This window comes from Salvelinus namaycush, chromosome 20 (assembly GCF_016432855.1).
Source record: "Salvelinus namaycush isolate Seneca chromosome 20, SaNama_1.0, whole genome shotgun sequence".
Lineage (NCBI taxonomy): Eukaryota > Metazoa > Chordata > Actinopteri > Salmoniformes > Salmonidae > Salvelinus > Salvelinus namaycush.
In genome coordinates, this window is record NC_052326.1 from 28,302,154 (window position 1) to 28,322,685 (window position 20,532).

A 20,532-nucleotide genomic window follows, 5' to 3' on the forward strand; every position below is an offset into this window, starting at 1 on the left:
TGTTGTTAATCCACCTATCGTGTCAGATTTGGAAAATATATTTTACAGCGAAAGAAATCCAAGCTTTTGTTAGTGTAGGTTTCAATGCTATAACAGCTTAGCCTTATATTAGCTTGGTTAGCTTGGTCACGAAAGTAAGAAAAGCAATCAAATTAATCGCTTACCTTTGATAATCTTCGGGTGTTTCCACTCACGAGACTCCCAGTTATCACAAAAAAACGCCATTTGGGTTGCGCATTATTTTGAGAAAACAAAAGCCGTGTTCCGTTCGACAAATCCCCAAAATAATCCGAAATGGTCGTAGAAACATTTAAAATGTTTTTTATAATCAAACCTCAGGTTGTCTTTAACAAACATAATCGATAATATTTCAACCGGAGCATAACCTATTCATTAAGAGAGAAAAGGAAAATGGTGAGCTCCTCCCGCGCGCGCAGGAAATATTCAGAGGACACCTGACCTCTTTTGAAACATCTCGCTCATTTTTCAAAATAAAAGCCTGAAACTATGTCTAAAGCCTGGTCACAGCATGAGGAAGCCATTGGAAAAAGAATCTGGTTGATACCCCTTTAAATGGAGGTTAGACAGGCCAGGAAACAAAGATTTAAAAAATATATATATCACTTCCGGGTTACTTTTTCTCAGGATTTCGCTTGCAGAATAAGTATTATTTTTCTCACAGACAATATTTTGACAGTTTTGGAAACTTTGGAGTGTTTTCTATCCTAATCTGTAAATGATATGCATATTCTACGATCTGGGCCAGAGAAAATGTCAGTTTACGTTGGGTACGTTATTTATTTTTTTTAAAGAAAGAATTCTGACCCCTAGCGCTAAGCTGTCTGACAAAATCACTATTTTAGGAGTTCTTCAAAGTAAATAAGGCATACTTTATGACTGCTGAATACCAACTATCAATCACTTAGGTCACGAATTTTCAGGTAGAGATACCTCACGAAGCAACTGCTCTGTATCCCTCTCCATCGTGCTTTATTCTGTCTCTTCTCTCCATGTCTGTCCCACAACGACTGGACAAGTACTGTAGATGCACAGTGTTTTATGGCCATGGTAGTTCATTTCCATGTTTTCTGTGCAAAACAAGTCTGTACTACTTTGCACAGTTCGAGCTTGATCTGATTTCTCTCTAGAGAAACTGCGCAATGAGCTCACAGAAAAAAACCGACGTCAGTCAATTAGTTGTATAAAAAATGAAAAATAACTGACATTTGGTTAATCGCTCGCCACTCGTGTGTGTGTGTGTGTGTTTGGTTGCATTGCTGCTGGCTAGCTCTCCCTTATCAAATCAACATATTTCTCTGCCAGGACTTGATTTGTGAACCATTCTGTTTGTGTGGGTAGTATGAAATAGTGTGTGCATGTGTTTGTGTGTGAGTTTGTGTGTGTGTGTACATGCTTGTTTGTGTGTGTAAGAGTACAAGTGTATGGAGATGTTTCTGCAGGGGACTGTGAATGCTGACCAGCACTCTGTTGAGTTATTGGTCTTGGCTCGCCACATACGTGACTTGGGATTCTGCTGAAATATCTCACCCCACCATCTCTTTTTCTCTCTTTCTTTTCTCTGTCTCTACTCTACTTCGTCTGTCAGTGCAAAAGCTAATTTGGTCAATGTTTCTCTTAAGACATTTCGGGATGATATGTGTGTGTCTGTCTGTCCCAGCAGCAGAGTCCAGCAGGGGACAATGTCTCTCTCAAACACCAGCTTCTGCAGGTCATCGTACGGGTGGCTCAATACCGCATGCTCCTCACCGGTAAGTGTTTGCGTGTGTGTGTGTGTGTGGGTGTGGGTGTGTGGGTGTGGGTGGGTGTGGGTAGGTGTGGGTGGGTGGGTGTGGGTAGGTGTCATAACGTACACATTTATACATCAGCCATTCTTCAGATGAAAATGATCTCATTATGTCTGATTGTACCGCGGTTTTATTAATGGTCATGTGTCTTTCACTTTGTCTGAGTCTGTTTTCCTCCTGCTCCAGATTACCTCAACAACCTCTCCCCAGACTCCAAAGAATATGAAGACACACAAGGTACAGTGGGGCTCTGCTGTAAGCCCTAGCCATGTATAGTACCTATTTATTCTGCGTTGTATTATTCACAAGAGGGCCATATCAGTTCTGTTTCTATGTGTTTACAAGGGATTTATTTGGCATTCTTACCTTACTAGGGAGCCATTTTGTCTGTTTTTCTGTGTGTTTGTGTGTGTGTGGGTAAATCACTAGGTAACCATTTTGGCTCTCTTGTCTCTGTGTGCTGTATGTGTAATTCATGAGTGGGTTAGCCACTGTGCTATCTCTGGCCACTAGGAAAGCCACTTCCAGCCCAGATGGTAAGTGTGTGTGTGAGTGAGAGAGTGAGTGTGTGAGTGAGTGTGTGTGGGAGTGAGTGAGTGAGTGAGTGAGTGAGTGAGTGAGTGAGTGAGTGAGTGAGTGAGTGAGTGAGTGAGTGAGTGAGTGAGTGAGTGAGTGAGTGAGTGAGAGTGAGAGATTCATTTATCAGAGAGAGGAGGAAAATTGTAGGGGATGTTATCTCTCTGTGTGTGTATGGGGGACAAGGCTGGAATGAACACCTCATGATAGATGAGAATAGTCTCTGGTGAACATGTCCCTCTCTGGTTCTCTGTGTGTCTGATGTTTTTCATTTTGCGTTAACGACAACTCTTTGTTTCCGTCTTGTCACTGTCTCCTCTCTCAGCTGCTCTGGTGGTAGTATCAGACATTGCAGATCAAGCCAATGACAGTTTGAAACATGGGGTGAGTTTCAAGACGAGTGTCTTTCAACATAGTGTGTGCCTGCCTTTGTGTGTTTGTTGCGTGTATGTTTGTTGTGCGTGTGTGTGTGTGTGTGTGTGAGAGTGCTTGTAAGAGAGAGAGAGAGTGCACACATGCAGTGTTGTTATTTGGTAGTTATTGCTCAACATGGCATGTCTCTCCCTCCTCTCTCTTTCTCACTTTCTCAGGAGAACCTGCTACGTCTTGTCAACATAGAGTACAGTGTTGGAGGCCAGAGGGATCTGCTCCAGCCTGGCAGGGTAAGCTCCGTCCTGTCTGCCTGCCTGATAACACCATTGTTTCTGCCCAGGGCCCCGGGCAATGGTACACCCTCTCCCCCCTTCAACCTCTACCTCTCCATCCCGCCCGTGTCGCCCTTTATATAACCAGTCAGCTGGGAATCCCCTGGCCCTCTCTCTGTGTCTGGGTGGAGAAGAGCGGACACACACGCTCTTTAAAGCCCTCTCTCCAACCCTCTTGCTTCTCATATGTGGCACACTGTCCTTAATTGCCATTTCATCTACTATATATCTGACCCTGTGTGTGTGTTTTGTACTCAGGTGTTTGTGAAGGAGGGCACTCTGATGAAGGTCAGCAGGAAGTGCAGACAGCCACGCCACCTGTTTCTGGTAAATGTCACTTCCTGTTTGGAGGGAGGGTAGGGGACTCACTGTCACAAACCTGTAGATAACGGACAGAGCTTTTAGGCCAAAAATCTAAAATAACAATTTTCTCAAATTTGAACATGGTCACCGCGCTTGTCATTATGACTACACAACTATGCACCATCTTGTTGCAATGTAAATGTAATCTGAAAAGGATAAGCAGCAGATCTGTTCTGTTTGCTCTATATCTATGGCCCTCCCAGACCCAGACCCTGCTATTGAGAGCAGGGTTTCCTGGCAGGATGTTTCTGAATGGCAGCTTCCTGAGCTGCTCTTTACTGACTGACCGGGGAAGGTCAGGAATGCTCCTCATACACCCACACACACACTGGACCTGCTTCTCTCTGTTTAATACACCAACACACACACTAGACCTGCTTCTCTCTGTTTAATACACCCACACACACACTAGACCTGCTTCTCTCTGTTTAATACACCCACACACACACTAGACCTGCTTCTCTCTGTTTAATACACCCACACACACACTAGACCTGCTTCTCTCTGTTTAATACACCAACACACACACTAGACCTGCTTCTCTCTGTTTAATACACCAACACACACACTAGACCTGCTTCTCTCTGTTTAATACACCCACACACACTAGACCTGCTTCTCTCTGTTTAATACACACACACACACACACACACACACACACACACACACACACACACACACACACACACACACACACACACACACACACACACACACACACACACACACACTAGACCTGCTTCTCTCTGTTTAATACACCCACACACACACACTAGACCTGCTTCTCTCTGTTTAATACACCCACACACACACTAGACCTGCTTCTCTCTGTTTAATACACACACACACACACACACACACACACACACATACACACTAGACCTGCCTCTCTCTGTTTAATACACACACACAAGACCTGCTTCTCTCTGTTTAATACACACACACACACACTAGACCTGCTTCTCTCTGTTTAATACACACACACACACACACACACACACACACACACACACACACACACACACACACACACACACACACACACACACACACACACACACACACTAGACCTGCTTCTCTCTCTGTTAATACACCCACACACACACGAGACCTGCTTCTCTCTGTTAAATACACACACACACACACACACTAGACCTGCTTCTCTCTGTTGAATACACACACACACACACACTAGATCTGCTTCTCTCTGTTTAATACACACACACACTAGACCTGGTTCTCTCTGTTTAATACACACACACACACACACACACACTAGACCTGCTTCTATCTGTTTAATACACACACACACACACACACACTAGACCTGCTTCTCTCTGTTTAATACACCCACACACACACTAGACCTGCTTCTCTGTTTAATACACCCACACACACACACACTAGACCTGCTTCTCTCTGCTTAATACACCCACACACACACACTAGACCTGCTTCTCTCTGTTTAATACACCCACACACACACTAGACCTGCTTCTCTCTGTTTAATACACCCACACACACACTAGACCTGCTTCTCTATGTTTACTACACCCACACACACACTAGACCTACTTCTCTGTTTAATACACCCACACACACACACACACACACTAGACCTGCTTCTCTCTGTTTAATACACCCACACACACACACACACACTAGACCTGCTTCTCTCTGTTTAATATACACACACACACACACACTAGACCTGCTTCTCTCGGTTTAATACACCCACACACACACTAGACCTGCTTCTCTCTGTTTAATACACACACCACACACACACACACACACACACACACACACACACACACACTAGACCTGCTTCTCTCTGTTTAATACACACACACACACACACACACACACACACACACACACACACACACACACACACACACACACACACACACACACACACACACACACTAGACCTGCCTCTCTCTGTTTAATACACCCCCACACACACAAGTCCTGCTTCTCTCTGTTTAATACACACACACACACACACACACTAGACCTGCTTCTCTCTGTTTAATACACCCACACACACACTAGACCTGCTTCTCTCTGTTTAATACACACACACACCCACACACACACTAGACCTGCTTCTCTCTGTTTAATACACACACACACACACACACACACACACACACACACTAGACCTGCTTCTCTCTGTTTAATACAGACACACACACACACACACACACACACACACACACACACACACACACACACACACACACACACACACACACACACACACACACACACACACACACACTAGATCTGCTTCTCTCTGTTTAATACACCCACACACACACTAGACCTGCTTCTCTCTCTGTTTAATACACCCACACACACACTAGACCTGCTTCTCTCTCTGTTTAATACACCCACACACACACACTAGACCTGCTTCTCTCTCTTTTTAATACATCCACACAAACTAGACCTGCTTCTCTCTGTTTAATACACCCACACACACACTAGACCTGCTTCTCTCTCTGTTTAATACACCCACACACACTAGACCTGGTTCTCTCTCTGTTGAATACAGTCACACACACTAGACCTGCTTCTCTCTCTGTTGAATACAGTCACACACACTAGACCTGCTTCTCTCTCTGTTGAATACAGTCACACACACTAGACCTGCTTCTCTCTCTGTTGAATACAGTCACACACACTAGACCTGCTTCTCTCTCTGTTGAATACAGTCACACACACACTAGACCTGCTTCTCTCTCTGTTGAATACAGTCACACACACTAGACCTGCTTCTCTTTCTGTTGAATACAGTCGCACACACTAGACCTGCTTCTCTCTCTGTTGAATACAGTCACACACACACTAGACCTGCTTCTCTCTCTGTTGAATACAGTCACACACACTAGACCTGCTTCTCTCTCTGTTGAATACAGTCACACACACTAGACCTGCTTCTCTCTCTGTTGAATACAGTCACACACACTAGACCTGCTTCTCTCTCTGTTGAATACAGTCACACACACTAGACCTGCTTCTCTCTCTGTTGAATACAGTCACACACACTAGACCTGCTTCTCTCTCTGTTGAATACAGTCACACACACACTAGACCTGCTTCTCTCTCTGTTGAATACAGTCACACACACTAGACCTGCTTCTCTTTCTGTTGAATACTGTCACACACACTAAACCTGCTTCTCTCTCTGTTTAAACCTGATGTTAGTTTGTCCAATCATAACTGTATTTAGATATCTATTTTGTATGTATATCAGTAGGAATTAACTTGGATGTCCTACTATTGTTTTACCATTGTAACGATCGTCCTGGAAAGAAGATGACCAAAGCCCAGCATGGTAAGTGTTCATTGTAATTTAATAAAATAACCTGAACACTGAAACAACAAAAACAACAAAGAGAGTGAACGAAACGAAACAGTTCTGTCTGGTGCAACAACACAAAACAGAAAACAACTACCCACAAAACACAGGTGGGAAAAGGATACCTAAGTATGGTTCTCAATCAGAGACAACGATAGACAGCTGCCTCTGATTGAGAACCACACCCGGCCAAACACACAGAAATAGAAAACATTGAACACAAAACATAGAATGTTCACCCCAACTCACGCCCTGACCAAACCAAAATAGAGACATAAAAAGGATCTCTAAGGTCAGGGCGTGACAGTACCCCCCCCAAAGGTGCGGACTCCGGCCGCAAAACCTAAACCTATAGGAGAGGGTCTGGGTGGGCATCTATCCGCTGTGGCGGCTCTGGTGCGGGACATCGCCGCCGACCCCGGACTGGGGACCCTCACAGCGGGCCCCGGACAGGAGGGCGACTCTGGCAGCTCCGGACAGGAGGGCGACTCTGGCAGCTCCGGACAGGAGGGAGACTCTGGCAGCTCCGGACAGGAGGGAGACTCTGGCAGCTCCGGACAGGAGGGAGACTCTGGCAGCTCCGGACAGGAGGGAGACTCTGGCAGCTCCGGACAGGAGGGAGACTCTGGCAGCTCCGGACAGGAGGGAGACTCTGGCAGCTCCGGACAGGAGGGAGACTCTGGCAGCTCTGGACAGGAGGGAGACTCTGGCAGCTCCGGACAGGAGGGAGACTCTGGCAGCTCCGGACAGGAGATCGTCGCTGGAGGCTCCGGACTAGAGATCGTCGCTGGAGGCTCCGGACTGAAGGATGTCACTGGAGTGGAGAGACACACAGGAGGCTTCGTGCCATGGATCATCACTGTAGGCTTCTTGCCATGGATCATCACTGGAGGCTTCTTGCCATGGATCATCACTGGAGGCTTCGTGCCATGGATCATCACTGGAGGCTTCTTGCCATGGATCATCACTGGAGGCTTCTTGCCATGGATCATCACTGGAGGCTTCGTGCCATGGATCATCACTGGAAGCTTCTTGCCATGGATAATCACTGGAGGCTTCATGCCATGGATCATCACTGGAGGCTTCTTGCCATGGATCATCACTGGAGTAGAGAGACACACAGGAGGCCTGGCTCTGGGAGTAGGCACAGGACTCACCAGGCTGGGGAGACATGCAGGAGGGTTAGGACTTAGCACAGGCACAGGACTCACCAGGCTGGGGAGACATGCAGGAGGCCTCTTCCTTGGCCGAGGCACCGGACACACTGGGCCGTGGAGGCGCACTGGAGGTCTCAAGCGCAGAGCTAGCACAACTCGTCCTGGCTGGATCCCCCCTGTAGCCCGGCAAGTGCGGGGAGCTGGAACAGGCTGCACAGGGCTGTGCTGGCGAACCGGGGACACCGTGCGTAGGGCTGGCGCAGGATAACCCGGGCCGAGGAGACGCACTGGAGGCCTGGAGAGCAGGGCTGGCACACTCCGTCCTGGCTCGATGCCCACTCTAGCCCGGCCGATGCGAGGAGCTGGGATATAGCGCACCGGGCTAAGAACACGTACTGGAGACACCGTGCGCTCCACCGCATAACACGGTGCCTGACCAGTACGACGCTCGCCACGGTAAGCACGGTGAGTTGGCTCAGGTCTCCTACCTGACTCTGCCAATCTCCTCGTGTTCCCCCCCCCCAAAAAATTCTGGGGCTGCCTCTCGTGCACGTTTCCTCGAGCCAACTCCTCGTAGCGTCGCCGCTCCGCTTTAGCTGCCTCCAGCTCCTCTTTAGGACGGCGACACTCTCCCGGCTGTGCCCAGGGTCCCTTGCTGTCCAAGATTTCCTCCCATGTCCAGGAGTCCATTCCACCGCTTGGTCCTTTGGTGGTGGGTAGTTCTGTAACGGTCATCGTTGCATGAAGAAGTGGACCAAAGCCAGCATGGTAAGTGTTCATTTAATTTAATAAAATAACCTGAACACTGAAACAACATAAACAACAAAGAGAGTGAACGAAACGAAACAGTTCTGTCTGGTGCAACAACACAAAACAGAAAACAACTCCCCACAAAACACAGGTGGGAAAAGGATACCTAAGTATGGTTCTCAATCAGAGACAACGATAGACAGCTGCCTCTGATTGAGAACCACACCCGGCCAAACACACAGAAATAGAAAACATAGAACACAAAACATAGAATGCCCACCCCAACTCACGCCCTGACCAAACCAAAATAGAGACATAAAAATGATCTCTAAGGTCAGGGCGTGACAACCATGCCATGTTCATCTAAAATTGTTTCATTACTAATTTCTTAGATTAAACCCACCTCCCCCACCTAGAATCTGTCATCTTTAAAAAAGAACACACTCGTCTTTAGCACCCACACAACCACACTCAGGATATGGTAGTAGGGGTGACATGTCTGAGGAGGAGGAGGGTGTTATTTGTATAGCCATAAGTCCAAACAGAATAACGACTTCAGACAGGCCATTCTTTAGCAGCCTGGCAGTGAAAGCCCCCTCTGTAACTATGCCAACAGAACACTCTGATTCTGCCATCTCAAAGTGAGAGAGAGGGATGTCGGCAGAAGAAGAAGAGAAAGAGCTTAAATCAAGGAATGGGTTAATATGATGGAAAATTACAGAGTTAAAGGGGACTTCCTTATTTTTTCAAATGTACAGCCCTCTCAGTGACAGTAAACGATGATCGACAATAGAGTTAACGAAAGAAAAATCTGTTATGTGAAAATGAAAAGATAATCCCAAATGCCTATTCTTGAATGACCAATGACCTTTGTTTACATCTACCCAGAATGAGTCAACTTTAAGGTTTTCTAGGTCACTGTTGTCCAACTACAGGGATTTGCACTAAGACAATTCACTCAATCATATTTTGGAAATATTATCCAACCGGATAAAACGTAATTCAAAGTATTATAGGATAAACTATAGGAACCGCTTGTAGGAAATCGCGTTAACATTTAAGAATAAAACACTGCAGTCAGTCCACTCATGATCACACACAACTATATAATCCATTTAGTTTTTTTCTGAGATAAAATCTGTAACATCTCTCACTCTCTTTAGGAGGTGGAGTTACGGTGTGCTTAGGGCCCCAATGGAATGATGAGTCATGCCCAGAGTTTTAACTGGTCAAGTCATGCGGACAGAAAAACAGGAGAAATCTTGATTTTTGACATTGAGACACATTTAACCAGTGGCGACCCGTCATTCAGGGCAGGTGGGGCAGACATTTTTTAGGCTTGCCTGTTTTGCATGTTATTTTGGCATTAATACGCGTCACGTATCAGTTTGCAAACAATGTAAAAAATAATATATATAATTGAGTTAATAAAGCCGCATACAAACATGGTCTCTTTTTTGTTTTCTTGAGTAAGGCAGCTCCAAAATGCAGGTGTTAGCTCAGTGCTTTCTGTGGTGGTGGGGCAAGCCAGCAGAAAATACGGAGCGTTGCGCGGTGATTGGCTCAGTGTTCTGTCACTCATGGGGACTTTACGTCACTGCCAAGTGTAAGAGGGGACATTGAATATTCTAGCCCTTCGGCTCCTGCCATAGAAGTGCCCATCCAAGAAGGCTCAATGTCATTGACACAGTAGCTTTGATTGGACTGATCATGTCAACGTCATACTTTCACAATCTTAGCTAGCAGTCATCATCATGAATCAAGTCGACAATCTACTGGCAAGTCCTTTTTAATCCTTGTCATATGAAGAGAAATATTGAAGAGAAATTATAGATAAAACGTATCGGTGCTCATCGGCCATTGAACATAAACATTCGCAAATCGCAAATTCAACGAGTGGTTTGGAAGGAATCAGTGACAGTGGCTGTGTAGTCCCAAATCCAAGTTTAAAATGATAAACATTCAACATTGGCCATGCTGTCAATGAAGCATGGTTTGTGTCGCGCTTCAAACAACTGTTAACTTCTACCGCCTCAGAAACCCGGATCCGGGAGCACCCCCCACCCCCCCACCAGTAAAAAAGCTGAATAGCATAGCTAGCATAGCGTCACAAGTAAATACTAGCATCTAAATATCATTCAATCACAAGTCCAAGATACCAGATGAAAGATCCACTTCTTGTGAATCCAGCAATCATTTCTGATTTGTAAAATGTTTTACAGGGAAGACACAATATGTAAATCTATTAGCTAACCACGTTAGCAAAAGACACCATTTTTCTTTGTCCACCATTTTTTCTCTCCACCAGTAGCTATCACCAATTCGGCCAAATAAAGATATTGATAGCCACTAACCAAGAAAAAACCTCATCAGATGACAGTCTGATAACATATTTATTGTATAGGATAGGTTTTGTTAGAAAAATGTGCATATTTCAGGTAGAAATCATAGTTTACAATTGCACCCACCATCACAACTCGACTAGAATAAATACAGAGAGCAACGTGTATTACCTAATTACTAATCATAAAACATTTCTTAAAAATACACAGCTCACAGCAATGGAAAGACACAGATCTTGTGAATTCAGACAATATTTCAGATTTTCTAAGTGTTTTACAGCGAAAACACAATAAATCGTTATATTAGCATACCACATGTGCAAACGTTACCCGAGCATTGATTCAAGGCAAAAGAGCGATAGCATTATCACCACCAAAATTTATTAATTTTTTCACTAACCTTCTCAGAATTCTTCCGATGACACTCCTGTAACATCATATTACAACATACATATAGAGTTTGTTCGAAAATGTGCATATTTAGCCACAAAAATCGTGGTTATACAATGAGAATAGTAGCAAAACTGGCCTGAAAATGTCGGGCGCCATATTGGACAGTGATCTAGTCTAATGAATAAATATTCATAAACTTGACTAAAAAATACAGGGAGGACAGCTATTGAAAGACAAATTAGTTCTTAATGCAATCGCTGAATTACATTTTTTAAATTATCCTTACTGTGCAATACCGGGTGCGCCAAAGCGAAGCTACCCCAAAGAAAATGGCGGAATATGCGTTTAACATTTTTCTACAGAACAACGATTTATCATCATAAATAGTTCTTACTATGAGCTGATCTTCCATCAGAATCTTGGGCAATGTATCCTTTCTCCGGTCTAATCGTCTTTTGGTCGAAAGATGTCCTCTTGTCCCGTCGAAATGGCCACTAACGTTCGGTATGTACAGGAAAAGTGCCCAGCTCTTGGAAGGGCGTCACAAAGAAATGCCTCAAAATCGCACTAAACGGATATAAATTGCTATAAAACGGTTTAAATTAACTACCTTATGATGTTTTTAACACCTATAACGAGTAAAAACATGACCGGCGATATATTACTGGCTAAACCAAAGCTTGGAAAGAGGCCAGTCCGACGTCCATCGTGCGTCAGGCGCAGGGAACAAAAGAAAGGTACATCCGGTCTTTGGCCTTTTATACAGGCCCTGATTGCGCAATCGACTCCATTCAAATTGTCACCACTTACTGACATCTAGAGGAAGGCGTAGGCAGTGTTTGTATCCTCATAGCATTCACAGGGACATTAAAACTGACCTGGGACCAGAGGCCAAGATTTCTGAAATCTCACTCCCTGTCAGGAAAAGTGCTGTAGAATGAGTTCTGTTCCACTCAGAGACATAATTCCAACGGTTATAGAAACTAGAGAGTGTTTTCTATCCAATAATAACAATAATATGCATATTGTACGAGCAAGAATTGAGTACTAGGCAGTTTAATCTGGAGACCAATTTATGCTAAGTCGAAACAGCACCCCCCATAGGCTCAAGAGGTTAACTCGTCCTGTTCAAGTCAGCCGAGCACAACAATGTGAGTCCAAAAATGTATGGTATGCTGCTTCATAAAAGATGTAATATGCCAGTGGGATATGTATACTGTAGCTAAGAAAGTAATACTAAGTGTATGTTGTGTAGTAAGATGTTAGTAGCCCATGTGCATCACCCTAATAATTTGGTCTATTTCCCCCTCTTAATTTCGCCTACTGTTCTGACTGTTCTACTGTAGCCTATAACCTGTTTTAGAGAAATGTAATCATCGACTATTGTAAGAGCTTTCATTGTCTGCTTATATGCCCCCTTTATTTATCCTACGGTTCTGACTTGGTGTACAGGGAGAATACTGTAACAACTGCCCATGTTCTGAATTCTGTTGCTGTACATTTCAGAGGTGCTGAACAAATAGTTATATTGATTACGCCCGTCCTAGCTCGCTCATTGTCTTAATCAAAATACAGATGGACTCTTATCCGCTTGTCGTCCCCTTAGGCCATAGTTTGTACATCTCAGTTGTCAGTAGAAACCACACTTGTTTAAACAAGTCAGCCATATCAGCTATGTTTTTTTGAAAGGCAGTAAATGAGGCTGAATGAACTGTTTCACTGCCAGATAGGCTCCGCTGATAGCCAGGTGTAGCAGTGGTAAGGTGTTGGGACTGCTGTTGGGACTCTGCTGTTGGGACAGCTTTATGTAGGCCCTAACAGGTGGTAGGCACCGTTTGTCACCGTTATAGTGCAATTCATGTATTGTTTAGTGTTGTGTTGTGTAGTGGCTTTGCTGGCATGCAAAACATCCCACTTTTATTTATTTTTTGCCCCACCAAGATTTCTATGCTAAAACCGCCACTGCATTTAACTGTAAAATCTGATGAAAAGATGATAAGTAAAACAGCCCACCTCCTCGTTGAGGAGAAGATGGTTTCCTCTTAGTTTAGGGCACCACCATGTGGTTATTTAACATGCAGGAATAATGTACAATGTATTTTTAATCAAATCAATTTTTATTTGTCACATGCGCTGAGTACAACAGGTGTAGACCTTACGGTGAAATGCTTACTTACAAGCCCTTTCCCAATTGATGCAGAATTAAACAAGACTAAATGAAAACACAAGAATGAAGCTACTTATATACAAGGAGTACCAAAACCATATCAATTGGCAGGGACATGTGGTAATAGAGGTAGATACAGTATGTACATGAAGGCAGAGGTAAAGTGACTAGGCATCAAGATATATAATACTTAGTAGCATGCTATTTTGATTGGAGAGTACTGACAATAATAAGTCATTTCTCCATGCACTTGTCCTATCCAACAGCGGAATCAGTGAAATGTTTGTATACTGTATTATCTTGTTAATTGGCTCTGAGGATACAGAATGAAAGTATGTGTGATTCTGAGGTTTGTTAGTGAATTCTGAGTGTGTTTGTGTGTTAACAGATGAATGATGTGCTGCTGTACACCTACCCTCAGCAGGACGGGAAATACAGACTGAAGAATAGCCTCCCACTGACTGGGATGAAGGTCAGAGTCCTCCATCTCTCCCTCCCGTTTTTCTCTCTCTCTCCCGTTTTTCTCTCTCTCTCCCGTTTTTCTCTCTCTCCCGTTTCTCTCTCTCTCTCCCGTTTCTCTCTCTCTCTCCCGCTTTTCTCTCTCTCTCCCGTTTCTCTCTCTCTCTCCCGTTTTTCTCTCTCTCTCCCGTTTTTCTCTCTCTCTCCCGTTTCTCTCTCTCTCTCCCGTTTTTCTCTCTCTCTCCCGTTTTTCTCTCTCTCTCCCGTTTCTCTCTCTCTCTCCCGTTTTTCTCTCTCTCTCCCGTTTTTCTCTCTCTCTCCCGTTTCTCTCTCTCTCTCCCATTTCTCTCTCTCTCCCGTTTTTCTCTCTCTCTCCCGTTTCTCTCTCTCTCTCCCGTTTCTCTCTCTCTCTCCCGTTTTTCTCTCTCTCTCCCGTTTCTCTCTCTCTCTCCCGTTTCTCTCTCTCTCTCCCGTTTCTCTCTCTCTCTCCCGTTTTTCTCTCTCTCTCCCGTTTCTCTCTCTCTCTCCCGTTTTTCTCTCTCTCTCCCGTTTTTCTCTCTCTCTCCCGTTTCTCTCTCTCCCGTTTCTCTCTCTCTCTCCCGTTTTTTCCCCATCACCATTTACCAAATTTCTCTCTCCTCTTTGTCTATATCACTTACCCCCCTCACTTCTCCCTCTCCCTCGCTCTCTCCCTTGTCCTCTCTATAATTTTGTTTTTGTCTCTATGTTACTCCCTCTCACTTTTATATCTCTCCTTCTTTTCCTCTCTCTCTCTTTCCTCATCCTCTCTTTCTCTCTATACCCTTCTCAAACCTATTTGTCCTCTCGCTCACTGATTCCTGATGGGTCTGTGTAATGTGTTGTTGATGTTCCAGGTCAGTAAACCCGTCATAGAGAATGTACAGAACGCTCTGAGTATCGAGGGAGCAGACATCTCCATCACCTTGGCAGCCAGGTGGGTCACACTAACACACACTCACACCTTGGGTGGCATGGTCGGTATAATGATTGTAGTTCACAGTTCCCACGGTCACCAAATGCACTGTTTAAACAGTGAATTAAGTATAGTAAAGCTTCTCGTTACAAGGCCTTTTGGATCTTTTATAAGTAGTGTCAGTGTTGCTTTCCTGACCATCTGTCTAGACCACTCTGGGCCATTTATAGCCCTGAAAGTAGTGTAGTCAAACACATCACTGGTATATGACAAGTATGGTGAGAGGGCTTAATGACCTGTGCTCTGGGTGTCCCTGTGCAGCTCCTGTAGTGAGAGAGAGGACTGGTTCCACACTCTGAGTCGGACAGTGTCTGACCACGCCAGAGGACCTGCGCCATTCAGCAGCTGCTCTGGAGAGGTGAGGAGGACTTTGACTGGGAGACAGAGCATACAGAAAAGTGACGCTAGCAATGTTAGCAATAGCATAACAATGCTCCCCACTCAATGACAATGGAAAACCAATACTCATACATTTACTGAGGTTATATTAACATTGCAGAGGGAGTATTTTCTCTTTTAAGTTGAGTATGAGTCACTGAGTATGACTGTGAAGTCTAGTATGGTAGCCGTAGCTCTAACTATATTGTCCTGTCTCTCTTCCAGGCCAGAGAGCGTCTGTGGCTGTCCCTGGGGGAGAAAGCTCCTACTCTGGTGCCTGTGTCCCATGTGATGATGTGTATGAACTGCACCTCAGACTTCAGCCTCACACTGCGCAGACACCACTGCCACGCCTGCGGGAGGGTGAGTCTCTCGCAGACAATGCATGGCTACGTCACATGGGAGCACAGTTTAGCGCAGTATGATGTGGCTGGAGTGTGTTATCCACAGTCAGGCCTGACCTGTGTGTGTTGGGTGTTGTGACGGGGTCCTGCTCTACTCAGATTGTGTGTCGGAGCTGCTCCAGGAACAGAAGCCGTCTGAAGTACCTGGAGGACCGCATGGCCAACGTGTGTGACCACTGTTACAGCGAGCTCCAGAAGAGAGGTGCATAACTCCTCCTCCTTTCCTGTACTGTATTGTACTAAACTGTACTGTACTATACTGTATTGTACTGTACTGTACTATACTGTATTGTACTGTACTGTATATGCTGCTCTTGACTACTGGAGCGTATTGAATGTGTGTGAGTCCAGGTGTTAAGGTCAGGGCTTCTCTGTCTCCATAGGAGGAAATGTGTCTGTGGCAAGTGGTACTGACAGTCCTCGTTCTAATCGCCGCTCCATCCGCCCGCTCTCTGCCGTCTTCCAGAACTTTCACCCCCCCAGCCTGTGGAGACGCAAGGGCACCGCCTCTCTGACCCAGGTAATCTCACACACACACACGCACAAACGCACGCACGCACGCACGCACACGCACACACACACACACACACACACACACACAAACCACTAATATTCTACCAAATGAATGGTAAAAGCTATTGTCCACGCACTAAACTTATATTTTAATGTAAACATACATTTTCCTCCAAAAGTGTCTCTTAGACGGGTTTTTTTCTAGCTTGATCTTCAATTCAAGCACCTTGGTTGTACTGAGGTAGTAGCAGTATACGTTCCCTTTGCCCTGTTATGTATGTAAGTAATCTCTCTGTGTGTTCCTGTGTTGTCTCTAGGTGAGTGTGTCAGAGGAGGGCTCTATGAGCGGGACTCTGCAGCGCAGTAAGAGGAGCAAGAGGAACTGGAAGAGGCTGTGGTTCCTCCTCAAAGACAAGGTGCTTTACACCTACCAGGCCTGCGAGGTGAGGGGGAACACACACTCCCCTTAAACCTGAACCCTCACACATACCTTTACACAAACCACCTATCCCTGTAACTCTGTAATGTACACATACCCGACTCAGATGGAGAAAGAGCATAGAGTGTCTCTATTAAAGCTAATTCACCCTCTACTTTTTTAGTCAGCAAAACCTCCACAAACTGCATCCTTAAAACGATGCAGGTTAATGATCACTGTGTATTTCTCTCTCTGTCTCTCTTCCTCCTCTCTCTCTCCCTGTCTCTATATCTCTCTCTGTCTCTCTCTTCCTCCTCTCTCTCTGTCTCTCTCTCTGTCTCTCTCTGTCTCCAGGAGAAGGTGGCATCTGAGAGTTTGCCTCTGTTGGGCTTCACAGTGAAGCTGCCTGACAGGCCAAGTGGAGCGGAGACTACCAACGTCTTTGAGCTGTACCACAAGAAGACCCTGTACTACACATTTAAGGCCGAGGACAACCACACTGCTAAGAGGTGAGCCCTGCACTGCACCAAAAATATATCACCACATGATCTAACCAAAACTAACGCTGGGCCATAGTTATAGTCTTTAGCCTTTTACGTGGTGAGGTAAAACTCCTGGCCCCACTTACAGGCCTCATTAAGTCATGTCATAGGCATGACTCACATTGGCAGCAGCATCAATCAGATTGTTATTACAATGTATTATAATTACAGTCAGAACTTTTCTTTCTACCCAGATGGGTGAACGCCATGGAGGAAGCGACAGTTTTATAGCAGTGGCCATCTTGGGTGGGTTGTTGAGACTGTATCTTTGGATGTGCATCACTCACCTTCCAGTCTTACCCTGGAGACCTCACTGCCACTCTCCTGCTACACATAGCAGTGCCTCAGAATGCCTGAATGTAAAACAAAAAGGGAAGAGGAAGAGGGAGGAATATGTTAATTTTGCCTTTAGTCAGCTGTGACGGCTGTGTCTTACTGTGTGTGGACCGAGAGAGGAGAGAAGGAAACATGGTGTTCTTAAAGGAGGGGACACGCTCGCCTACTTTGTCACCCTCCAATGTCCCCATCCCGCTGCTACAGAAGGTGTGACGCCCAGAGCCAATTGAGGAGCTGGCACAGATATGTACCATTCTGGAAAATTCCACCAAGACTACCTATGGATTACTTATAAAAATGGAAGGAAAATGACATGCAAACAAAATGCTGGATTTATTAAAGCAAAGAAGAGAATGTTCGTTGATATCAAGCTATCACTACATTGACATGTTTTTGACACTAAGAGCCCTGACAAGGGGTTACATTTGGGGGTAAAGAAGACAAAACAGAAAACAAACATTAGCAGTAAATGTGTTTAAACTGCATGTCCTACTAGTGTGTAACCTACATCCAGAGGTTATGAAAATGATGAATCTGTTATTAATACACGTTGAGCACATGCCAACGTGACTGTAGTCTTAATGTGATGTCAGAAGAATGAGAGTGGATCTCCAGGTATTATTACACCATCCACCAAGGTCTGAGGTCGTAGGGTCATTCACCCCTCCCGGTAGACCTAGTATGTGCTTCCATGTTCACAGTGCAATACAGCCTTTCTAAACCAACATGGCGGTACTTTAAAAGATCTCCCTCTATTTACTGAATGGACTCCCTATTTCCATCGTTTTATCAGAACACGTTTCCGCACTGGACTTAGCCAGCTTCACGTGCCTGACATTTTGAAGCACAGGTTCTGCTCAAAGTATGACTATTGTCTTGTATGGTTTTGCATTTAATGTGTTTCTTAGCTACATATTTTCACCATGTACTGTATTTTCTGAAATGGCCTTACATACAGCAATTAGTTCATGTAAATACATATGTAGAGATTTTGATAGGCAAAAATGATTTTGCTATATTTGCACTCATAAAAGAAGAATGGAACTGAAAGAGCAATGTAGTGAAGTGCACTCTTCTTCTAAATGTTATTATTTGATCATGTGTCTTGGTCAGCCTGTGCCAAACTCACTAAGCCCAGTGCCTGGAGTTCGTTCTCTGTGTTCGCAAACCATGGATATATCAATTATCAGATCAATGACAAAAAAGAGGCTTGTCCTCAACGTTAAGTTGCATAATATGTCAAATTCCTATTTGTACCAAGCCTCAGCTCCGCCTTATAATGGGAGTGGTTTCCCTGGTGTGAAACACTGCTATCAGCCATAATCACTGTAGTGGACTTTGAAATGGATGAGTTATTTATTTCAAACTGTTGGGGTTTCTCAAACAAGTAAAGTGACTAAGGTTGGATATCCTTTGCGTGTATCATTTTGTGTGATTTCTTCTCGCTACCCTGTGCTATTCCTATATTGGTCACTAGATGGCATATACACTGAACAAAAACATAAACACAACATGCAACAATTTCAAAGATTTTACTGAGTTACAGTTCATATAAGGAAATCAGTCAATTGAAATAAATGAATTAGGCCCAAGTTTATAGATTTCCCATGGCTGGGCAGGGGAAGAGCCATGGGTCGGCCTGGGAGGGCATAGGCCCACCCAGTTGGGATCCAGGCCCACCCACTGGGGAGCCAGGCCCAGCCAATCAGAATGATTTTTCTCCCACAAAAGGGCTTTGTTACAGACAGAAATAATTTAAATACGTTTTTTTGCCGGCATTTACCGGCACTGGCCATATTCAACAGGTGTTGAGCGTTTGTAAATGTATCAGTTATTCTGCGCTCTGACACACTCAGACGAGATTGCTCTGAAATTGGAATAGATAGCCAGAGCGAATTTACGAACGCACCCTTAGACTACCGCCCTTATTTCCACTGTGCCTAACTGGGCACTAAATAAGCAGAAGTTGCAATAGTATAATGTTCTCCAATGCTGGAAGGGGTCCTGAGTGAAAATTAGATGACTGTGAAGGCTGCAGCAGTAAGGCAACAGAGCCTGGGTGATCCAGACAGGTAGACAGTCAGGCAGCAGGTTGCAGTACAGGAGAGTAGGGCAGGAGAAAGGCCAGCACTGCTCTGTTTCTTACCTCTCCCCTGAGGTTTCCTGACCCAGAATAGTAAGGGGGAAAGTTTGTTTTCTGGGGTACCTGAAAGTTGCAGACACCTCGTTCTATATAGGTTGGATGATTCATCATCCGGTGCTCTCCTTTTTTCTATCTCCCAGGCTCCCTCTCTTTCTCTTTACTTTCTTCAACAGCATCCCTCATTCTTTCAACTCTTCCTCATTATTTTTGTCTAGCTCTCTTTGTGTTTCACAACGTATCCTGTTTCTCAGTTGTAAGGCTGTTGGTTAGGTCCTCTTTAGTTCATGCAGGTCTCATCCTATTTTCATGATCTGACTAGGAAAAACTTAAGGCCCTACTCATACTGCATACCATTCCAGTGATGCTTGCTCTTCTTGACTAATGGCCATTCATTTGTTCCAATTCATCTCCCTCTCCAGAGACAAGCCCCCACCCCCCCCCCCCCCCCCGTACCTGCCTTCTGCACCTGTTCCTATTATCCAGCCTGGGTTTTCTTAAAAAGTCTTCATTAGCAGTCGTACGCCATTATCCCATACTACCATACTGTTTCAATGAAAACACCAAATGTGAGAGATTAGAAACAGAGCAGGATGGGACAGGACAGTATGAAACAGGGAGATAGAGTGAGAGATTAGAAACAGAGCAGGATGGGACAGGACAGTATGAAACAGGGAGATAGAGTGAGAGATTAGAAACAGAGCAGGATGGGACAGGACAG

The 20,532-nt window shown here is 44.8% G+C and overlaps 1 protein-coding gene across 1 annotated transcript in view; it reads left to right on the forward strand.

Annotated features, from left to right (window-relative positions):
• Nucleotides 1–19,078, forward strand: part of LOC120065196 (FYVE, RhoGEF and PH domain-containing protein 5-like) — a 52,204-nt gene extending 33,126 nt beyond the window's left edge. The window contains exons 8-21 of the mRNA XM_039015987.1: nucleotides 1,682–1,769; nucleotides 1,992–2,042; nucleotides 2,707–2,765; nucleotides 2,972–3,043; nucleotides 3,344–3,412; nucleotides 14,016–14,099; nucleotides 14,962–15,041; nucleotides 15,342–15,438; nucleotides 15,684–15,821; nucleotides 15,962–16,064; nucleotides 16,246–16,382; nucleotides 16,693–16,818; nucleotides 17,148–17,302; nucleotides 17,530–19,078. Coding sequence (XP_038871915.1) covers nucleotides 1,682–1,769; nucleotides 1,992–2,042; nucleotides 2,707–2,765; nucleotides 2,972–3,043; nucleotides 3,344–3,412; nucleotides 14,016–14,099; nucleotides 14,962–15,041; nucleotides 15,342–15,438; nucleotides 15,684–15,821; nucleotides 15,962–16,064; nucleotides 16,246–16,382; nucleotides 16,693–16,818; nucleotides 17,148–17,302; nucleotides 17,530–17,566 — 1,296 coding nt within the window. The 3' untranslated portion in view covers nucleotides 17,567–19,078. The remainder of the gene's footprint in view (nucleotides 1–1,681; nucleotides 1,770–1,991; nucleotides 2,043–2,706; nucleotides 2,766–2,971; nucleotides 3,044–3,343; nucleotides 3,413–14,015; nucleotides 14,100–14,961; nucleotides 15,042–15,341; nucleotides 15,439–15,683; nucleotides 15,822–15,961; nucleotides 16,065–16,245; nucleotides 16,383–16,692; nucleotides 16,819–17,147; nucleotides 17,303–17,529) is intronic.
• Nucleotides 19,079–20,532: the final 1,454 nt, after the last annotated feature.